A 22,243-nucleotide genomic window follows, 5' to 3' on the forward strand; every position below is an offset into this window, starting at 1 on the left:
TGTCCTACTCCTGGACACCTGGTCTGGTGTGTCCAGGGTCCGTGTTTGTCCTACTCCTGGACACCTGATCTGGTGTGTCCAGGGTCCGTGTTTGTCCTACTCCTGGACACCTGATCTGGTGTGTCCAGGGTCCGTGTTTGTCCTACTCTTGATTTTATATTTTCTATAGGAATTATTACACTGATCACTTTATATTATCTTCACTTTTTCATATACGATATATACACAGAAGTAATAAAATTACATCACACAATATATACCTATCCAAGTTCTTGAATGATTCATCGTGACATCTTTGTGTATGTGTATTGGCGGATCTAGAAGGGATTAAAAACATTAGACAATAGCGAAGCGACGAGAAAATAAAATCCGACTGAATTTTGTTTTCCTTTTTCTCCTTAATCCCCCCATTATTTCGGTGTGCAGTGGCGAAAGTGTTGTCTTCTTTTCGCCATGAAATAAAGAAAAGGCGACAACAGCTAAAACAAGCCGCCATAGGTTTACCTGTTCTGCAAAGTTCAATACTCAGAATAGATCACGCTGCGGATCAGTTAAACTATAAGGCACTGACTCGCTGACTGAGGTTGTGTTGTGCACACTGTTTACATTGTGCATTCACCTGATGTTTCTCTCTCTCTCTCTCTCTCTCTCTCTCTCTCTCTCTCTCTCTCTCTCTCTCTCAAATTCCGATATAAGTAAAGAAAAATCCACACAATGAAATAGGAGTATAATATAGATATCACAAAGCAGACTGAGTATCCTTGTATGGTACTACACCATTTAAAGTGTATTTTCGTACCGTGTGGTGCAAGGACGTCTTATTTGATTAATATAGATATGTAAATATATAAGTATACTCGACTAGTGTCTTTTATTCTTCAGGGGATTTAATTTATAGTAGATGCGAGGTCAAATAAATAAGGATATGATATGGAAAGCACTAAAATGACCAAACAACAGTGAATTGTCAACTTTTCGGGACGACCCGTCCCTTCCTCGGGACGATAAAATATTTTCATAGGAAAGAAAACTAAATAGAAAGGCAAAAACCCCGAAAAGTATTAAATTGACTGATATTGGTGATGCTGTGACAAGACGTAGACGGCAAAAAGAAAGTGAAAAACAAACAGAACAACACTGAGTAATAACTAGGAGAAGCTAGGTCACATTCATTCTGGTGAAGTCATTGAGTTTGTTCATGCCACTGGGGTGGAATTACCTCAGTCTATGCATCTAAAATTTCTCCTTGCTTTTTTCTCTCCACATCGATCCAGTGAGTATTATGATCAATAACCACTACTGTCATGTCTTCCCTTTTGTGTCCTGCGAGATTGAAATGCTCGGCGACTGGTTTTGTTGCCCTTTTGGTTTTAATGGTAAACCGGTGGTTATTGCTCCTTCTACGTAGGTCCTCAGTTTTCAACTACGTATTGTTGGTCACATACCTTACAGCTTATGAGATAGATGCATTTGTCCGTACGACAGGATGTGTCCCCAAATATTCGGTAGCATCGGCCAGTGACAGGGCTCTTAAAACTGTCTGTGCTCGCGCTTGCACATCAGGCATCTGCCATCACAACATGTTTAAAAGACCCATTGGGCAAAAGATTACGGCGGTTTCGAGATACGTCCGAGTTATTTCCCTTCGAAGAACGCTCATACATAGTAAGGTGCAAAACAACTTGTTTACACGCGGGAGTGTGGGACAAATCTTCATCAATGTGCTCAGTAAGTTTTATCATACGCAGTTCCGTTTCCGACTGATACACAAACTAAGTAAATGATAAGTATTCAAGGAGTAATTAAATACTTGGAATTCTTATCATATCACGTTATTTTGTTGCTCCTACCTATCATGTCTAGGATTTTACTTGCAAATATGGCATTGTATTTATGTTCCCACTTTAATAATTCATTTGTTTTGATAGTATTTTACATTTCCTATATTACATGTAAGTATTTATTTTATCATCTTTCTCACTGACTGTAAGATCCACTTTGTCCCACTTAAGCATTCAAAGTTCCACTAAATGCACCTCCTACACACGAGAGCTCCAATCTCGAAAATGGTGTATTTGGTTTGCACCACTATGTCTTTCATATTCTGGGAAGTCTAAATGTAGCCATGGGGGGTTCCTTGAAGACATCAGCCATTTTTGGGTTAGTAATAAGAATGGGAATATGCTTCTTTAGAATTTTGTTTTGGTCTTTAAAGAGAGGGTGGTACGTAGTAACCACTACCTACCTATTTGTCTTTACATTGCAGTAGGGATTGCCTGTCGTGTTTTGACATCTCATTAATAGCTGCTTGCACTTTGGGGGCATGAACAAACTCAGTGACTTCACGAGAATGGATGTGGCCTAGCTCCCCTAGTTACTACTCAGTGCTCTGTTTATACAATAACAATGAAATTTATATAGCGCCTTATATAAAACAAATAACTCTAAGACGCTTTAAATGTGAGAAGGAGAATAAAACAATCCATCATTTAAATGACAGTATGACATAAGATCTTATATCTGAAAAATTATCCAAATAAAACATTATTAAGATCGACAGCTAAAAGTTTAGGCTTTTTTATATAACTAAAACAGTCTTTATACATCTCAGAATCTAAAAAGTTTATTTATAGCAATGAGTTGTATGCGTTTCTTTGAAATTTGCAAGAGATGTTGACTTCTTGATGTCATCTGGAAGCCCATTCCAGAGATGTGCTATAGCCCAGCTGAGTTGGCGGTGTCCGTATTTTTTTGGTTCTGATTATTGGAACCTCAAGTCGCGACTTCAGTTCTGAGGGTAATGGTCGACTTGGCTTGTATTCATTTAAAAGACTTGTGATGTATGACGACGCAGAAGGAACAGTATGTATTGGTTAAAATCTTAAATTGGGAATGGATGGGAATCCAATGGACTTCCGCCAGAATTGGAAATATGTGTTCGTTTCGGCGACCTCGTAACTAAACCAGCATGCAGTCGTATTCTGCACCCATTGTAACCTGTCCAATGTTGTTTTTTTTCCAACTCCAAAATATAGACAGTTTCCATAATCAAATTTAGATGTTACAACGCCGTTTACCGGGTTTTGCAAGTTTCATTTATTAAGTAGCGTCTTATTCGCACGTGTTAAAAATCTGATGGTGACATGATTTGATGATTGATGACTCTTGTTTTTCCACTGTAAGATATTGATCGAAAAGTACGCTGGAAATAATTTTAAAAATTTATAATTTTGAAAGATCTTAACCTATGTTTCACAAGTATTGTGAAAATATTTGGTCATGAACATATTTCGATAATAAATCCAAACTGTGTGCTGCAAGAACAATTGACATGTGATAAACTGATATCCTTCATCGTAATTGTTTCTTCAAACCAGTATTTTGAAAATCCAATTATTCAATGAAAGGTGAAGATAACGAACAGTATCAATCTCACAAATACTATAAGCAATACAAAATAGAGTTGGACAAACACGGACCACTGGATTTATTACTAGAGGTGGAATCGGGTGCATAGGAGGAGTAAGTATCCCCTGTGGACCGGTCACACCCGCCGTGAACCCTATATCTTGATCAGGTGAACGAAGTAATCTGTAGTCAAAATCAGTATGTAAAGAACGACCTAACAAAATACGTCAGACAGCATTCGATCTATTGACAGGTTGTATTTACAAATAATATCATTATAGCAAACAATCATGGGATTTGCGAAATGTTGACTTTAAACAAGACTGTTGAAGCCTCTTGACATCATCTTATTAGTAGTCTGTCTCGGTTTAATTTTAAAAAATTGATCATAAGTAAAACATGCTCTCACGTATCGATTTATTTGAGAGACATAAACATACCAAATTACTCAAATTGAAATTACTTTGAATCTACCATGTATATTTCTGTATCAGGTATCATCAATATGTAAAAGTTGCAGAGATGGTACAGTATAGAATAGCAGTTCGATAGCATAGTCTGATACTCATTAAGTATCAATCAAACTCAATGGTATGTTTGAAAATCCGTATACATTCAAAAATCAGTTAAAAAGAAAACCTAATCCGTAGTCTCGAGAAATAAGATGAAGGGGGAAACATAAACTTTAACGGAAACAAAACAGGCTTTAGTTCAGTTCAGTTTCAATAATAATTTAATAAATGATATCATTCGAAAAGTGGAAGGACACAAACATGATTGCCCCCCCCCCCCCTCTTTCACTTTCACTTTGAAAAATGGAGGGCTACGTGTCCCGGCTGCTTCCCCTTTCTCCTGGGCCCTTATGACCATTGATCAGGGAGGGATCTTTATCGTGCCACACCTGCTGTGACATGGAACCTCGGTTTTTGCGGTCTCATCCGAAAGACCGTCCCATTTAGTCGCCTCTTACGACAAGCAAGGGGTACTGAGGACCTATTCTAACCCGGATCCCCACGGGACGACCACGATAAGAGATTTATTCTTCTCATGTAGAAGGTTGTGAATAAATTTTATCTCAGAACAATGTAAAAAAAAAGGTCAGCAAACAAAATAACACAAATAATTATATCATAGAATGTTCACTATGCACATCTGTTTCAACGTGCACTCGATATGTTTTTTAATGTGATTCATGGGTTTTATAGCCTCAACGACATGTATCTGATAAACACAGATAAAACAAAGGTGGGTATTTACGATTCCGTGATAACAGTGACATTTTCTTTCAAAGTCGTTCAAGGACTCAGAACCGATCATTAGGGCAGTAGTTGTCTTCGATGTCCTGTGAAGTACAGGTAAACTTGGCAGTTCGATGTGACGTTTCGAAATTACTATTTTAAAAAGATCATATCTAACTGCCGAGTTATTACGTAGCTGTATTTTAAATTCTTCTCAATCTTTGGAACAGTGCAGCTTACGTGAGAGGCACACATTGTTTGACTGACCTTGAAATCAAAAATGATTTCGAAATTTTAGGATTTTGAAAGATCCTAGGCTATAGTTCCTTATTGCTGTGGAATGTTTTGGTCCTTATGTATGTTTCTACAATAAGTGAACAGATGCTGCTGTAGCAAGAAACAAATTCAAACGTGACAAAGGTCTTGCCTCACCATTCAACAGAAGGTACTTGACCACCGGCATTCCCAAATCACTAACATTAACGGTATATATAATTTATGTCATGCATTCCAACATATTTTTTCTCATCAAAGAGGTATATTTAGATAATAAAATGCTTTCTGTGGTTTGTTAAAACGAGATATGAAGATCTCAAACAGTACCGAAAAAATAGCGGGCTTTACCAAAGAAAGACAAATTATTATTTATATTTTCCTGCATTTCTGTGCCACTTCACTAGATAGACCGTGTAATTTTTACTCTGATTGGCCGAGTTTGGATGACCGCTTATGCCATTCTTTCAATGTGATTGGTCACTGAGAACAAAGTAAAACCTGATTCGGGGCAATCCATGAGAAAACGTTTGCACGGTCGATCAAGCGAAATGCCATGCTGTTAATGAAACGATAGTAGTTTTGTGAAACGTTACTGTCGTATCTTATGATTGTCACACGTCCTAATTATCTATCTTATGACAGATCTCTCTCAAGATAGTTTTGTGAAATCTTTAAAGGTATTTAAATGTATTTTTATCTTTAACAGTTATGAACAATATGTGTCTCTGACGTAAGCCGTTCTGATAACTATTTCGAAACATCAAATCTAACTGCCAAAATATGCGCACTTTCAGACCGAGGAATATTATATGGAAACCAGACTACAACACATACCTCATTTTCGTCCTTGAACGACCTTGAATGTTTTATGGGTGATTGATTATCGGTATATTTTGAATATAGTGTCTGTTAGAAGACTAAATTCTTATGCCAAAAATTGAAAAATGTCGAGCTTGTAATTTAAAAATTTGAAAGTTCGCTTTTATAACTTTTTAAAGTTATAAAAGCGAACTTTTGAAATTAAACAGAAAGACTATTTCAATGCTTTCTATGTGTGAAGCGCGATAACTCGAGTAAGTCCTCCATATGCACTCGATGAAACCCAGAGGAGGAACTTTTTTAATGCGTGTTAAAATTGTTGCCTACATGAACTGAATGAACAATATCTTTAATTCAAATGAATTTAAGAACAATTTTTGAATAATTGCGAGCATTAGTTATGTTATATTTATTGATATCATACATGTATGTATACAGTAAATAAAACTTGATTATTAGAAAGTCACTTGGAGCTCCAATTTAAATGTTCCTTATGTAACATAAATGATCTCTCTCTGTATCGAAAATTAGATAATGATTTTACGAAAGCAGTTGTAATCCGCCATGAAGAATAGCTGACCAAAGACAAAATGAACGATCGTTCATAATTTCAAAATTTGAAACTCGGTATTGCGAATGTGTTTATAGTGGTAGTTTTTGTCCAGTACGACAATTTAATGATATAATTTTCCGGATTAGATTTTATCATTTTAATAGCCATTGCATACACCTCAGTGGAAAGTATAGTCATGTAATTCACTTTATATGTGCAAATTTGAATGTAATGTTGTTGGGGGGGGTTTTTTGGGGGTTTTTTTTTTTTTTTTTTTTTTGGGTTTTTTTTGGTAAAATTGCAGTAATTGTCTTCAAATGACAATCATTTTAGAAAGATATGAAAATTGAATGTTGAAATTACTTATAATCACACGATAATATAGTTACGTTCTCGTGTATATAAGATAGGAAATATGTAATATAATTCACAGCATTTTATGGAACACCATGCTATGCGACATGCTCACAACAGTTTGCAGTTTTTGTATCATAAAGGTCTATCTTGTTATTTTTGAGAATAAAATCTACCACCTATGCACATTCAGGGTTAAGCTTATTTACAAGTGGGTTTCAAAAAACGGATTATTGGGGCACGTCATTTTGTCAGAATTTCACACTTTTAGCTGTAATATTTGACAACAGTGCATTGGTTATCAACTGATTTCTAGATATAATATTTTAAACTTCTATATATGTCACTAGATAAAACCTGGATGGGAATTTGAACTCCATATTTTACTCTACAATAACCAGGACGTGACATGTGTGCATTGTCCGATTTAAATGGTTTTAAATTACTTGTATCTCGGGATCACGATCCTGCGAGCCGATTAAATATGAGTTAAATCCGATTAAATTGTTTTAAATTTGGATTTAAAATTGTTAATGGAAAAGAATATGTTGTGAATTAGAGAAATATAGATTCACTTTAACCAAAATGTCGACATCCTTCAATTTTGGACTTTTCTTCTTGCTAAGTCTGACAGGTAAGTTGGAAAATAGGAGTGAATGGTATCACCGTATTAGCTTGTATAGTCAAACTGTAAATCCGCATTTCTATATGTTTGTCCATCCCCCCAGATATTTGGTCACATGATTCTGTTCGCATGGTTATACCCACTAGTATATTGTTACTTGATTATTAGATAACTGTACCATACCAATGACATGTTTCTCAAGGTTTCAATAAACTAAACTAAAACTATATTATAAGAATCCAGTTAAACTACAAAACCTACTACTCCTACAAATGCTGTTATTTGTAAATTCACTTAAATGTATTATGTACACTTCATCGACTGTTGCTTTTTCAGTTGTTTGTATGTCTTTAAATCTTTAAACGAGGAGGTAGGGCTCTTTAGAAATTTACATTCTTATTTCTAAGTTGCTAGAACTTGTTACAAATCAATACACACACACACACACACACACACACACACACACACACACACACACACACACACACACATATATATATATATATATATATATATATATATATATATATATATATATATATATATAATCCAAATAGAAAGAGTTGATATCACACAGTCAAAATAATTCAATAAAAAAGCAGGAAAATATACAGTTCCAAAATATATTTAAATCACTAGCGCTTTCTGGATTTTAACATCCATCCTCAGGTGAATACAAATTAATTTGTATTCACCTGAGGATGGATGTTTAAATCCAGAAAGCGCTAGTGATTTAAATATATTTTGGAACTGTATATTTTCCTGCTTTTTTATTGAATTATATATACATATATATATATATATATATATATATATATATATATATATATATATATATATATAATCATACCACTGAGCTACTGCGATATATATATATATATATATATATATATATATATATATATATATATATATATATATAAGCATTGTACCACTATGACGTTGATCACAAATGCAGGAAAAAATTTAACGCTGTACATCGGACAACTGAATAACTCGGATTCCTTTCAGGTCATCATATTGTGGAGGCTAGCTACTACTGCTTCTATTCCTACTACTACTCCTCCTACAGATGTTACTACTACAACTCCTACTAGTAAGTACTAATAAATGATCTATGTTATCAATATTCAAGTATTTTAAAACATTTTTCCATGTAATAATGTTCGCATCTTATGTATAACCTTTTATGCTCTGTTTCTTTTTGTTTCAGTGTGTTTTATTTAATTGTCTTTCAATATTGTTAACTTATCAAACATGTATTTTTCCATACACAGAACGATATTTATTTTGGATAAATGGTGAGAGAATGGATAGGGGATATGTACCTAAGATCCATGCACGCTATCCACAATTCAGGCCAACGCCTGTCGTGACACATGACCTCCGTTTTTAGGGTCATATTCGAAAGATCTGTGATTCTGACTTCTAAATACGCCGAACGTTTGGCGAAGGAACAATCACTAGCCATGACTTACGTCTTAGGTTTGACGCCATGGTACGAGCGGGGTTCGAACTCATGACCTCCGGTTACGGAGCGAACGCTCTACCACTGAGCTACCGCGAGTTAACGAATGGTATATTGCAAGCAAATTATTGTTTGTTTGAAATTCAAGAACCCGTTCTGGTCGACCTGGGTAAACCTTACAGGGTTTGACATTTACTTGTTTTTAGCACTAGGCCAGTCGGGCTGCTTCAAATGATTTTTGCTAGACCTGACCTTACATCCACTAGCCCCGACCAACTTTCCAGAAACTGATAGTTTCTCCATATTTAAATGTACTTAACTCAAATGACAAACATGAAGTTGGCATGAACTAAAACGTACTTAATTGTCTCAAAAAAATCTTTAGTGTCGCCATTCAATTTAATGCTTTCATTTTCTGTTTACATTTTCTGTTTCTTTAAATTCTACCCGGCACGGAAATTCCCTAGTCCATTTAAAATAAATTGACCTCAACCGGTTTTTTTTTAAATCTCTATTTCATAAGCCCTGCTTTGTTTCTTCCCAACCTTTTACTTTTTTTCTCTTGGGACTTTTTTCCTTGAGGACGAGAAGTCGTATTTCAATATAGTAACATTCCCGCACATATGTCAACACCGAAAAATGGCTGTTTACGACGTAATTTATTAATTTGATAAACAGTTTCTTATATTTGATTCAAATAAACTGTTGGGGGTTTTCTTTAAATGAAAATAAATTCATCTAAAACATAACTTTACACATATTAAGGTGGGTCCTTAGTCCTGGATTTTTGGGGTTTAGGTAGCATTTTTTTGTTTGCAACCAACAGATTAACATTCAGAGTAATGAGAAAGGGCAAATTAGTTAAGGATTTCCATATTTATTTTCATTACAGACACTACTGAAGTAGTGTACCCCTATGTAGATTTTTATGAAATTCATTGGAAACAGTTATCTGTTGTTATTTTAAAATAAAACTTAGAACTAAAAATAGAGACTGTGTCATCATGCGGTTCAAAATTGCTTGCAAACTCTACAGTTATTCTTGTTTTAGCTAGGAATAAAATACCTTATGGTTTAAAGTAAAGTTTCTTGTTTATTTTTTCAACACGACCAGTCGGACTAGTAAATCGACCTTTTATCCGACCGGACCTATCATTTAGTAGACTCAGTCGGTCGGACGTGCCTTAGTGTCAAACCCTGGCCTTAATTCCAACTTAAATTATGCACAGAAACACATTACGCATCATATACATGAACTTCCTGTTCAAAACGTGTACTTCCTGTTCAAATCATACATTGTGACTGAAATCCAAATAAGGATTCTTTACAAGTGACTTCGACCAGAATTGGGTGAGGCTCCCATGTGGAATAATATGTTTGTTTTTTTTTTAATGATAACTGGGTGTCGATTACACTAGACGTAAGATTTATTTAAAATAATATCACAGAAATACACACCACATACGATAAAGAAACGATATTGTGAGCAGGTTCCGTGTATTTCTATAATAGCTCTAAAACTTCATTGTTATTTCGGATTTCAAACATTTCGGTTGAGCATCACTGAAGAGACATTACTTGTTGAAATGCGCATCTGGTGCATCAAAATTGGTACCGTATAAGTTTTACATTCATAAGAGGATGTTAAGAAGTATGTACAGAAATGCACTTTGTAAATGTTAGATTTTTTCCGAACATAAATCAATTTACAGCAAAGATTAATGAACTTTTTTTTCTTTTAATAGTAGTAATCCGGGAACGATCGTTGGATCTGTCTTCGGTGGGATTGTCGTCCTTTTCACTATCGTCATTATTATCGCCATAATCAAAAAGAAACAAGCGCAGAGAATGCAGCAGGTGAACACAGTCGCCATGGTAACAACTGTAAACCAACTCCCGCCGCCAGGTAATGAATTCTGTGTGCGCGATGTTGCCTCTCATTTAACTGAAGTAAAACTTGCTAACTGTGGATCATTTACGTTCAGTCTCTGCCCCCCCCCCCCCCCCCCCCGCCCCTTAGAGAAGAGACCGAAAATAAATGACCCCCCCCCCCCGTTTCCACAAATATTGTTATATTGCATAAACACGGCGTGTCTTACCTTAAAGAGTAGGATTTTTTTTTTTAAATACCTGAAACCTGCAGTTAATATTTCCAGCTGACATATTTTGTGAAAACTCTAACACCAAGTCACACGGCCTCTCACCTCTGCTCAGCACGGGTTCGAATCCCGCTCGTGCCGGTAAGTGAGAAAGTTTCCGTTTACTTTCGGAAGGTCGGTGGTCTCTTCCCAGGTACATTGTATCTGGGTTCTCTCTTCCACCAATAAAAACTGGGCGCCACCGGATACCTGAAAAATTGTTTGAGTGTGGCGGAAAACATCAATCAATCTTAACACCAAGTACCAAATATATGATACATGTATAGTATAAGCCTGTTTCTATTTAGTAAATAGTGGATGAGGTCCAGTGGCGGATTCAAGGGGGCGCAACCGCCCTCCCCCTAAAATTTTCAAATTTAAAGTAAAGTTGCACCCCTCTAACCGCACTGGATTCGCCCCTGAGGTCCCCTTTTAGACTAAAGTCAAATTAATTTAAAACATATAGTGTATATATATTAAGCAAATTAGATTACAAAAACAAAAACCCACTCTATGCTTTGGGAAAAAAAGTCACGATAATAGTTCAGATTCCATCTATAGTCCTTATTTACATTACAAATGCCCCTAGCCCCCATGTTCTCTGGGAATAAAAAGCATGAGAGCTACGGTTCTGCAGCTCATCTAGAACGTCTATATGGAATGATATTCAAAACTTTTGTTTTGGATATTTCATACAGGCGCTTAAAGTACACGAAATATATAAACAAAGCTCAGGCCTGGCGGTTATTAAACATTTACCGTACTCAAACTCAGCAATGTTTGTTTTGAGTACAACTCTGAGCAAGCTCCAAAGCATACTCGAAAAATCTTGAGCATGTACTCCATTTGAGTATGAGAATGATTTTATAAAAGTTTTATAACCTTCACTATTGAGTATTAGTACGATTTAGAGCAGGGACTTTGAGACTGAGTATGAAAAGTGCTCAAAAAATGTTTTATAACCACCAGGTTGTGCTTTGCATGGATGCAATAAATGAATTTTGCTTTAAAAAGTGACAAGTCGTCAATAGCAGCCATTGAACAGCTTCCTCTTATTCTTTACTGCAGCGTACAGAAGTCCCGAAAATTACAAATCATCATTTTTCTTCATTGATTGAGAACATACTCATTTTATATTGTAGGTCAAGGTTACGGAGGCCCCGGGATGGCCCCGCCGTACAATCAGAACCCAGGCTACCCTCCACCTGGCGCCACTTACCCACCGCCCCCTATGCCCGGGGGTAGTCACCCACAACAAGGATACCCACCACCAGCTTATCCCCCACCAAAGTACTAGATGTCGCGAAGAGGAGAACGTGGTTAGCAAAAATACACAATTCTATGTCTTTGGATATTTACAACAATTCTATTTAATATTGTCAGTTTTTTACCCCCAGTTCTACAATTGCCTAAAGCAGCGTTGTTGACGAATTATCTGTATTTTATCAGTATATATATGTACATGTGCAAAAATTCATAAAAATGGAGGTTCTGTGTATTTCTGAAGACTTTATCGTCGTATTTTCGTTCCTGTTTGGAAGAGTGTAAGAAATAAATTTGATTGTTAAAAATGCATGGGTGTATGAACGGTCTCGTTTCATCACGGCGCACTTTTCATGAAGCGCGTAAGTATGCCGGCGTGAAGCGTCGCAATTCATACCCCCATATATTTTCAAAAATCAAATTTATTTCTGATACGATTCTTCTTTCATTTCTATCGAAATTCCGACTGTTGACAGCAGCGCCTTCATGAGCCGATGGCTATCATTAATTATAGAATTTGTAAAGACATCAAAGGGCAAAAACATTGGAAATGTAAATATTAGAATATGAATGCAACAATCCAATTCAAGTTTTGTCGTTTATCTCTCTGGAGTCGAAAGGAGGGGGGGGGGGGGTTAGACTGTATCAGCTACCCTTAGGAATACAACCATTGTTTAAACACTATGACCACAGAAACTCTGCAGAGGGCCCTGAGACAGATCCTGTGTATATCAAAACTATACACTATACACCCTGATGTCTTGGCCAGATCAATGACTATGACCATAGATGAGCTCCGCCCACATCCAGTGATCCGTGAAGAAACCGTACGGTATTTTTGTTGGGTCTTTAACACAAAATTCGTGTACATATTGTCAGGGACCTACATGTATATATAGGTCCCTGATATTGTACATCTGTGCATAGTGATTCAAGCGAAATAGATTAAAGCAATACAAGCTGTAATTGACGGTAAATAAATCAAAAAAGAAAGAGAACAAATATAATTTAACATATTTGTAAATATAATCGCACTGAATCAGAAGGGATCTGAAACCCGTCATTTCAGCAGAAAATTTCGATTTATGAATTATTAGTTTATTACAGGTCGAGCATGCGCGCATTCTGTACAGAAACAGGTTTTCAAACTGTACATGCGTTTCTGCGGAATTTCACCAATTTGGAAAAATGGGGAAGAGAGATTTTAAGTATAGAAAATTCATTACCAAAATTTCATCTGATTGGCAAATATACTCTCTTACACTTAAAATGCGTCATTCATGACACGGTGTAATAAATTAAAACAAACAAAATGTATAGTTACTCACGTCAGTTTCCATCTTCGTCTTGGTCTCAGCAACCCGATTAAATTTGGCAATCATCGTTCCCTTTAGTCTGGTCCCCGCCCCCGCCACTCTTTGATCACTCGTCACAAAACGAGTGATCAAAGAATGGCGGGGGCGGGGACCAGACTATGTTATACGACGGTTGCGTCCGATGCTATGGCGTTTTGTACAAAACGCTTATAAATAGATATGCTCTAAAGCCAAATATCCCCTTGTTGATTTTGCTAAATTTTTCATAAGATCCTGGGGATTCTATTGGAAAATATCGTCATCAGTTACAGCTTGTATTGATTTAAATATGACTTTGTAAAGTATTTTGACTGCAAAAGAAAATGTCGTGTACCAGTACTTGGGTGATGCAGAACAGGTGATAAAGGTGTTGTCTTATGATTACAACATGTGTTATCAACGACCAACAGCGAAATATGTAAGAAATGGAAATTACCACTCCCCAAATTACTCTTACAGGCAGAGGCGTTAAAACTATCTCTAGTCAGAACCGCCACCCTCTCCTTCAAGATTTCTACAAAGGGCTATCTTAATTCAGAACAGAATTCATTTTTAGATGAGAAAGTCTCACTTTAGAGCCATAACATGGGGGGGGGGGGGGGGGATCCTCACTCGTGACCACTCAATTATATAGTAAGCCTTCTACCGAAAATTTGGCCCCAAAGCAACTTCCTAGGCGAATTTGTCTTGCTTCAGAGCAGGATAATAACTCTTAATTCTAGACTTCCCCACCCCCACCCCTTGCTTCAGGGCAGGATCATCACTCTTAATTCTAGACTCCCCCACATCGGGGTCTCACTCTAGAGCCTAACGTTTGGGGAAAGGGAATTCAACTTTTGACACCGATCATTTTATTTCTGATATGTAAATTTTCTTAACTCATAATGATAGTACAATTTATATTTCAAAATCGTGCATTTAATACGCTCGTTGTAATTATGTACAGGTTATCAATACACGCTAGGATCCCACGAGGCGATTATGAAGTAAATCGGATTAAAACTTTTTGAAAATGGAATTAAATTAGTTGCAAACGGCAACGAGTGGAGTTATTTCGTGAATCAGTCAGGTTCACTCCAGACAAAATGTTGACATCCTTAATTTTTGGACTTTTGCTCCTGCTCAGCCTAATAGGTAAGTTGAACATAATGATGAACTGGTATCATAATGCTGATTAAAGTCATCCTATCTGATCAGAATGAAGTTAAATTGCCCAAAACTACACTCAAGTTTAAAGCACTGATCAAATATTTTTACAGCAGTCATCACCATAAAAATTTCACCAATCATGCATGATTGCCCAGATTTAAATCTATTATTGTTATTTTGTCTATAATTTGTGTTACAGTTTTTAACATTCACTAGGATAATCATGTCGTAACTTCGTAAGAACTTTATTTGATCTTACACATTTTATATCAATTAGCATTTTAAAAATTCTACCTCGTTAAATTCATAAATCGACCCACAAAAAACATTTTAAAATAACACTAAAAGTAACATTTATCATGAATCTTGCGTGAAAACTGGAGATATGCTGAAAACATAATGATAACATTAATTATGAAATGTAGGTGAAGTATTTAGAATATTAAAGTTGTAATGAATTTATAGTGAAAATTAGCAGTGCAGAAATATTTTTGACCCTTGAGTGTGTATCAGTACCGTAGTATACTAGTACATACGTACTGTAAAGCATTGATTCCGAACCCGTTCTGAAGATATCAATTGTTACTCCTTAATAATGAAAATGCAGTTCACTCTTGAATTTAATTTATTTGTACACTGTAATATACGGGTAGTTACTCGTGCAGTTTTCTTCTCAATAAATGGACTGTTTTATCGGTCGTTTGTTTCTGTATAAAACAGTTATTACTCTTAGTACATGTCGCTCAAACAATTATTACAAGTATATTTTGTGTTTTGTTTGTAATTACACGTGTGCAATAAGGGATCTTTAAAAACCAAATTTGTTTGGTTCGCGCATTAATCTGTACAGACATTCCACCAACAGAAGACATAGAATCGAGGAATTGCTTCTATTTTATTGATGGCGCATAAAAAGCATTTAAAAGCTTGAGCGTATTCTTAATATATCTATACCCTTTTTAGACGCTAATCTGCAGACGTATCAAAGAGCTGTTCGAGAAATATCCGTTTATCACCTGTACATATTTTATTTGTTGAGATGTGGAATATATATTTTAAGCATTGGTTCCAAGATTGACAGATATACCCAATCAAAGAAGGAAAGATAACTCTTCAACACCTTTACCAGCTTGTCTAATCCCCCTCCATTGATTTACCATCTAAATGTAGAAAAAAAACACGTTACCCTTCTACATCGGACAACTGAATAACTCGGATTCCTTTCAGGTCAACATATTGTGGAGGCTAGCTACTGTTACTATTCCTACTACTACTACTCCTACAGATGTTACTACTACAGCTACTAGTAAGTACTATTAAATGATATATGTTGTCAATTCAATCATTTCAAATGTTTATATGTAACTTTTTATACTGTGTCTCCTATTCAAACTTTTTATGCTGGTGTTAATGTGTGTTTTATTCCGTTTAAAAACTTATATTTTCTCATGATTTTCAGATGCACGGTTGCAACAACATATATAAACGATCTAATTGAAAATGCGTTTTCTTTCATGGCTATTTAAAGTACATGTAAAATGTTGCTTGTTATCCCACTTCGACTGACCTGGGGAAACTGATTCCCACCTCAGTTCATTAAAAACCCTGAGGTACAAAAGCACATCACGTACTTTCAGCTCAAATCATGACTGTCTTGAAAAAAAAGGTTAGAATCCAAACAGGCATTTTTTTTCAATTCGATCAAAAATTAGTCTAGATCATCCAAACTTCCCACATTTGTTAAGAGCTTTGTTTAGATATTTTTGTCTGAACTGAAAGCGAGGCTTTTGGAGACGAATTCATTTCCTTCAAACCTTTAATCCTCTCACTAATTTTAAATGTCCACCAATATATGAAAGTTCATTCTAAAAAGCCGATAAAAGGAATACAAATATTTTTCGAGGTTTTAGAGGTCACAGTTGTACTTCTTTACAACATACATCGATGCGCAGCACTACTTGAATTCATCGCTTCGTTTCAAACATACCCCTACCACGATAATTTCCTCACTCATTTCTGTATTTTGTGCGATAATTTCTCATCCCGAAATATAATTTCAACTCCCATGATAAATTTCACTCTTGATTTTTTACCAATACCTCTGCTCAGTCTTAGGGTTACCCATTCGGGGTTTAGTATTCTCATTCGAACGAATATCTAGGCTAGCCCTACGTAAGGATAACAAGCGTTAATTCATACGGTGCGCTCAGTATACCTAGATATGTAGCAGCTAGAGTAGCCACAACGATCTTGAACGCAACCCGATTTTATTCACTAGTTTAGCGCCATCTTGCAGGGAAAAGTTTGTTGTTTTATTTGTTCTCTCTCTCTCTCTCTCTCTCTCTCTCTCTCTCTCATGCACTCGTTTGTGAGGAGTGTATACAAAGGTCGGATGATCCAGACAAATAAAATTTGATTAATTTGGCAAATGATCTATTTTGATTATATAAGCCCCCATATGGATCACTTCAGAAAACTGATCCACAAAGCTTAATTCAGCCTTCTTTTTTTTTAAAGTACACTGTAATGAATACTACGCAAGGAGTTTTCAATCAAAATGAACAAAAATGTTTATTTGGATCTTCATTTCTCAAATTTGATATTGGTGGCAATATTTTGGGTGGTTCAGTTTAATGTTTGTATATTTTTCATCCGGCAGAACAGACTCAAAATAAAAAGGCTTATATGGAGACCAGCCAGGCCTTTTATATCAGTAGTTCTACCTACAGACACATGTTGTACATGTTTTAAATATCTAGAAATAGCAGATATTATACTGTCATATTTCATTACTCATACATGAAGAATATTTAAGTTTTCCTGAAAAACAATTCTTGGTGTAAAAAAAAAAATCACTCATTTGATAACAAATCAACAATGTTCTTGACATCATTTTGATGCAAGTGTATTTACATAGGGGAATACAAACAATAAAAATGCAATTAGTTTAAATGTTTTAAATTCAAATGCGTACCTAAATCGATGCAAGATATACTGACTTTATGTACCCTTGTTCATTTTAACAGTAGCAGTGGGGGTTCAATTGCTGGATATATCATCGGAGCGATTGTTGTCATCGTTGTTATCGTCGTCGTTGTGATTATCATCAAAAAGAAACAGGCGATGAGAACGCGACAGGTGAACACTGTTGCCACGGTAACAACTGTACATCACCAACCCCCGCCACCAGGTAACAATCCGCTGTATACATTCGTGTTGTTAAAGTAGGCCTCATTTCAAAATGTTGAGGGGTTTTCCCCCAAAACATCTTATTTTTCTATTATTATTATTTTGCAAATGAGATATTTTCTCTGTTACGGTGTCGCTTTTCTGAGAGGTAGACACCGGTGAAGTATGGTTCTACAGTAAGCTTTCCAACTGATTGATGTTTTTGACAATTGCTCAGATCTATTAGCCTATTTAGATTTCTATGTTCTTTCAGTTGTAAAATACCACGTGTTAACTCCTAGTTTTGATTGGATCCTGTTTTATTATGAATTAATATCCGGAAATAAGTACCAATCTCATGTGTAGTGGGAAATATAATGTGAACTTGGGTAATAGAATACCTGCTTAGTGAGTGCAATCTAAAATGTAACCCTCTCCAGCTTTTTGATGGGGGGGGGGGGGGGCTACAGCTCCTTGGGATCTTCATAATGGTGTAGATTTTCTGTCATTCTAAACATTTGCTGGTTTTCTTTAATTAAACAAATATCATATGTTTCTTAGTCAATATAGAAGTTAATGTTTTAAAAGTTGTGGAAATAGTTTTTATTTTACGTAAAAAGGTAAATCCGGGCACATTTGAGTTGAAATTTCTTTCCTTTTCTTCAATGTTTCCTTTTCTCTACTCTATCGTCAAGGAAATTCTCACTTTCCAAGTAGTTGATATTTTGATCATAAAACTTACCATTTTCATTAATATAGAAAATTATTTACTCCGTCACATTGAAAGATTTAAAGACATCGGAAGTTTCCGAGTGAATATCAGCAATATATTCCATACAAGTTTATTGGTATCCGAATTCTTCCGATAGATGTCATATAATTACACGTATGTTCTGTTTGGTTTCTAATTATCTTTAAAAAAGTTGACAGATCGACTTTTCTTCGCAAAATTCTGGAAAACGTGTTTATGCCGGAACTTGTGACGGTAAACGCTTCAACCGACGTGTCGACTCAAATTAAGTGGCTGGATTTACGTATAACGGACGAGGTATTTTCACAACTTTAAAATTGTGAGAACATGTAATTTAAATGGATTTACAGCGATTAAGTGTTGATACTGTTGAATTCCTTGTGACAGATGTACATGTATGCATTAAATAATGTTAAACTTGTGGAAATAACTTGTCTGTTACATAAATCCAGACATATTTGAATCGAAACTTCGATCAGAGCGTAAACCGTCACCAGTTCACCGGCATTTACACGTTTTCCAGAATCAAAACAAGGTTTGCGAATTAGGAGTGGATGTAGGCTATGCCTGTCCACTTCTTTAAAGAGAATACTTGACTCCATGGATGCAATGATGGTATTTACCAGAATTACAATTTCATTATTTTTCGTCATTGATTGAAAACATACTTATTTTGTACTGTAGGTCAAGGTTACGGAGGCCCCGGGATGGCTCCTCCGTACAATCAGAACCCAGGCTACCCTCCACCTGGCGCCACTTACCCACCGCCCCCTATGCCCGGGGGTGGTCACCCACAACAAGGATACCCACCACCAGCTTATCCCCCACCAAAGTACTAGATGTCGTGAAGAAGAGAACATGCATGGTTACATGTACAAAGTGCACGATTTGGCTTCTCCGGAATTTTTATCTACTATTTTTTGTTGGGTTTTTTTTTATCTGATGTTTTATTTTGCCTCAGAATTTAAATTGAGGTAGTTTTGTTCTCAAGATTTATGGGGAAATACCCTATCTTCCTTATTGTATTTTATTATGAACATATGCAACTGCAAAAATTCATGGAAATGGAGGTAAAACACTTCTAGGCTGCTTATCAATATTGGTTGCTTCCTTTTGTTGTGTGTGTGTTTTGTTGGGGTATTTTTATTTTTTTTATTGGGGGGGGGGGTATTGTAGAATATGGATACAGTAACTGAAATAAAAGATCATCGTTTATCTGTCTGAAGTTGAGATCACTTAACCATATAGTAATCCGAGATTCCTCTGACTCTTACCCCCGATTTTATATTGTGACATGTGCGGGGGAGATGCCACAATATAAAACCGGGGGTAAGAGTCAGAGGAATCTCGGATTATCTATGTAGCTGTTGATCTGTAGCTCTTTGGGGGGAAATATCGGGACAAACCAGAGAGCTACAGATCCATCCCTTGTATTACTGTACACACACACACACACACACACACACAACACACACACACACACACACACCTGCGCACGACTTGGCTCTTATATATAATGCTGTATCCTTGCATGGCCAAAACATTATCTTCAAACATTCATTAAAGCCACACGCGAACCGAAAATTCACAGCTTCAAATGATTTCATCGGTTAACGTAGCCACGCTAGGTTCAAAATATATCTATAGATTTCTTGTATATGTTTAAACCTCTTTTGTTTATTGTAAATATTACAGTTTGAAACAAAAGCAATATGATATATGGTGGCAATATTCTACCCTAGTACTAATACGTTCTGTGCTCCCCCCTTTATGACTTACTAAATATAAGCCGAAATACATACACAGAATTTAAATGGTTTTCCTTTTACATATATAAAATGGATATGGACATTATTTGTGTTACGGTTTGATTCAGTTGGACCCTTGGTCAGTTTGAAACTATGGTACACATAAAAACAGACAACTGACACGTCTACCAATTGATAAAAAATGAGGAAAATTCTGGCAATTTTTGGACTTCAACTGTGTCTATTGTTTACATGTAAGTTTATAACATTTTTGAAATATAGTATCTCATTCTTATCGGATTCTCTCTCTCTCTCTCTCTCTCTCTCTCTCTCTCTCTCTCTCTCTATCAAGCGAGGCACGCGGGTTCTTGGAAAGAGCAGAATGATCATTTGGTGTTTTAACCTCCCCCTTCCCATTTGATTGAACACTTTATTGTATCCACTGATCTTCAATTTAAATGAATGTTGTTCGCAAAATATCAATATTTTTTTTTATTTTTTCCTTCATTAATCTATTTATTTTTTCATCTACATGTTTATTTATTTATCTATTAATTATTCGTTTATTTGGGAAAATTGTATACATTTTCCATTCTATACAGTGAATATGGAATCGAACAGTATACAATTATTTCATGCCTATTCGGGAAACAGTCAGAACTATTGTCCCGAGGAAGTGGCGAAGATCCGGGAAACTGTTGTCAAAGGCCGTAGGCCGAGGACAACAGTTCACCGGGTCTTCGCCACTACCGAGGTTCAATAGTTTTGACTGTTTCCATAGTAGGCATCAAATAATTGTTTTATTACTTAATCTGCTAACCAGGCAATAGTTTCTCACGTAATCGGGAAACAGTTTGTCACGTGATCGGGTAATAGAAGGTCACGTGATGAACTGTTTCACTCCTGCTCATTTTGCGTACCTTTTAGTTGGAAAACAGAAAAAAATGTAATATCAATATATATAGTATATTAGGTTGTATTGGCAAACTAGATCGTTATAACGACCATAGAATTTACGACATGCTGACTTTAAACGAGACTGTTGAAACCCCTGCACCATCAACTTGTTTGTCAGTAGCCTGCCTCGATTTAAAAACTGACCATACGCAGAACAAGCTCTTGCGTATCGAATCAGTTGAGAGATATAAACACCATATGCAGGTGATAATGGAATATTGCTACATAGATATGGGAACTTGATGATAGAGAAGCTGAAATCATCCCGTTTGTCGATAAATCTAAATGTCGAATTGAAGGTCAAAGCAAGATATTTTTTCTTCTCGCATAGAGTTTTTTGAATAAATTCTGCTTCATAGGTACATACATGTATATAAAAACAGGTCAGCTAACACATTCTTGCCATGGGGAATTCTAACAGACTGCTGGAAGACCTGATCACCAAAGAATACGAAGATGGTGTCAATGAGGAACTCCAGCGTATTCTTTATTTCAACTTCAGAGTACTTGTATACCTATTTTAAATAATAGTTTTGAGTTTACAGTGTGTACAATGTACATGTACCAACAGCAGAAAGCAACGAGAGACGGTTTTGTAGGACATATAGTCCACTTTTGCTCAGTACATTTAATATATACATAGATACGCACGCAGACATAATTCACACACACATACAAAAAAAAAAAACCCATAAACTTCTGTACAGAAGAAGAAGTTATACTTATGATGACCAAACATGTACAATGTGTATGACAAAAACTAATAGTGATATAAGTCTTGAATAATGACGTATATGAAAATCGCTAATATTGCGCAGTATGTCTCATACATCATGAACTTAACATCTGACATATGATATGTAGTTCAATGTACTGTACATTTATTTATTTTAGCGAGATTCATATTTTAGCGTCTTTTCAATCTCAGGTGTCCTAAATTAAATGGCAACAAGTTAGGTTTTTTTTTAAAAAG

At 35.9% G+C, this 22,243-nt stretch overlaps 1 protein-coding gene across 7 annotated transcripts; it reads left to right on the plus strand.

The window, feature by feature from the left end:
* The first annotated feature begins 1,622 nt into the window (after positions 1-1,622).
* LOC125656574 (rhodopsin-like) lies at positions 1,623-19,779 on the plus strand. 7 transcript variants are annotated; one of them, XM_056143908.1, is made up of 7 exons: positions 1,623-1,728; positions 10,487-10,647; positions 12,022-12,198; positions 14,444-14,631; positions 15,874-15,952; positions 17,673-17,836; positions 19,250-19,779. In XM_056143908.1, the coding sequence occupies exons 4-7, from the start codon at positions 14,583-14,585 to the stop codon at positions 19,402-19,404; spliced, it is 447 nt and encodes a 148-aa protein (XP_055999883.1). In that variant the 5' UTR covers positions 1,623-1,728; positions 10,487-10,647; positions 12,022-12,198; positions 14,444-14,582; the 3' UTR covers positions 19,405-19,779. The 7 variants fall into 7 exon arrangements, 3 of the variants coding, with proteins under 3 accessions (XP_055999883.1, XP_055999882.1, XP_055999884.1); XM_056143907.1 differs by lacking the exon at positions 1,623-1,728 and adding an exon at positions 8,213-8,369; XM_056143909.1 differs by lacking the exons at positions 1,623-1,728; positions 14,444-14,631 and adding an exon at positions 8,213-8,369.
* The last annotated feature ends 2,464 nt before the right edge of the window (positions 19,780-22,243 follow it).

The sequence above is a fragment of the Ostrea edulis genome, chromosome 7 (assembly GCF_947568905.1).
Source record: "Ostrea edulis chromosome 7, xbOstEdul1.1, whole genome shotgun sequence".
NCBI classification, from domain to species: domain Eukaryota; kingdom Metazoa; phylum Mollusca; class Bivalvia; order Ostreida; family Ostreidae; genus Ostrea; species Ostrea edulis.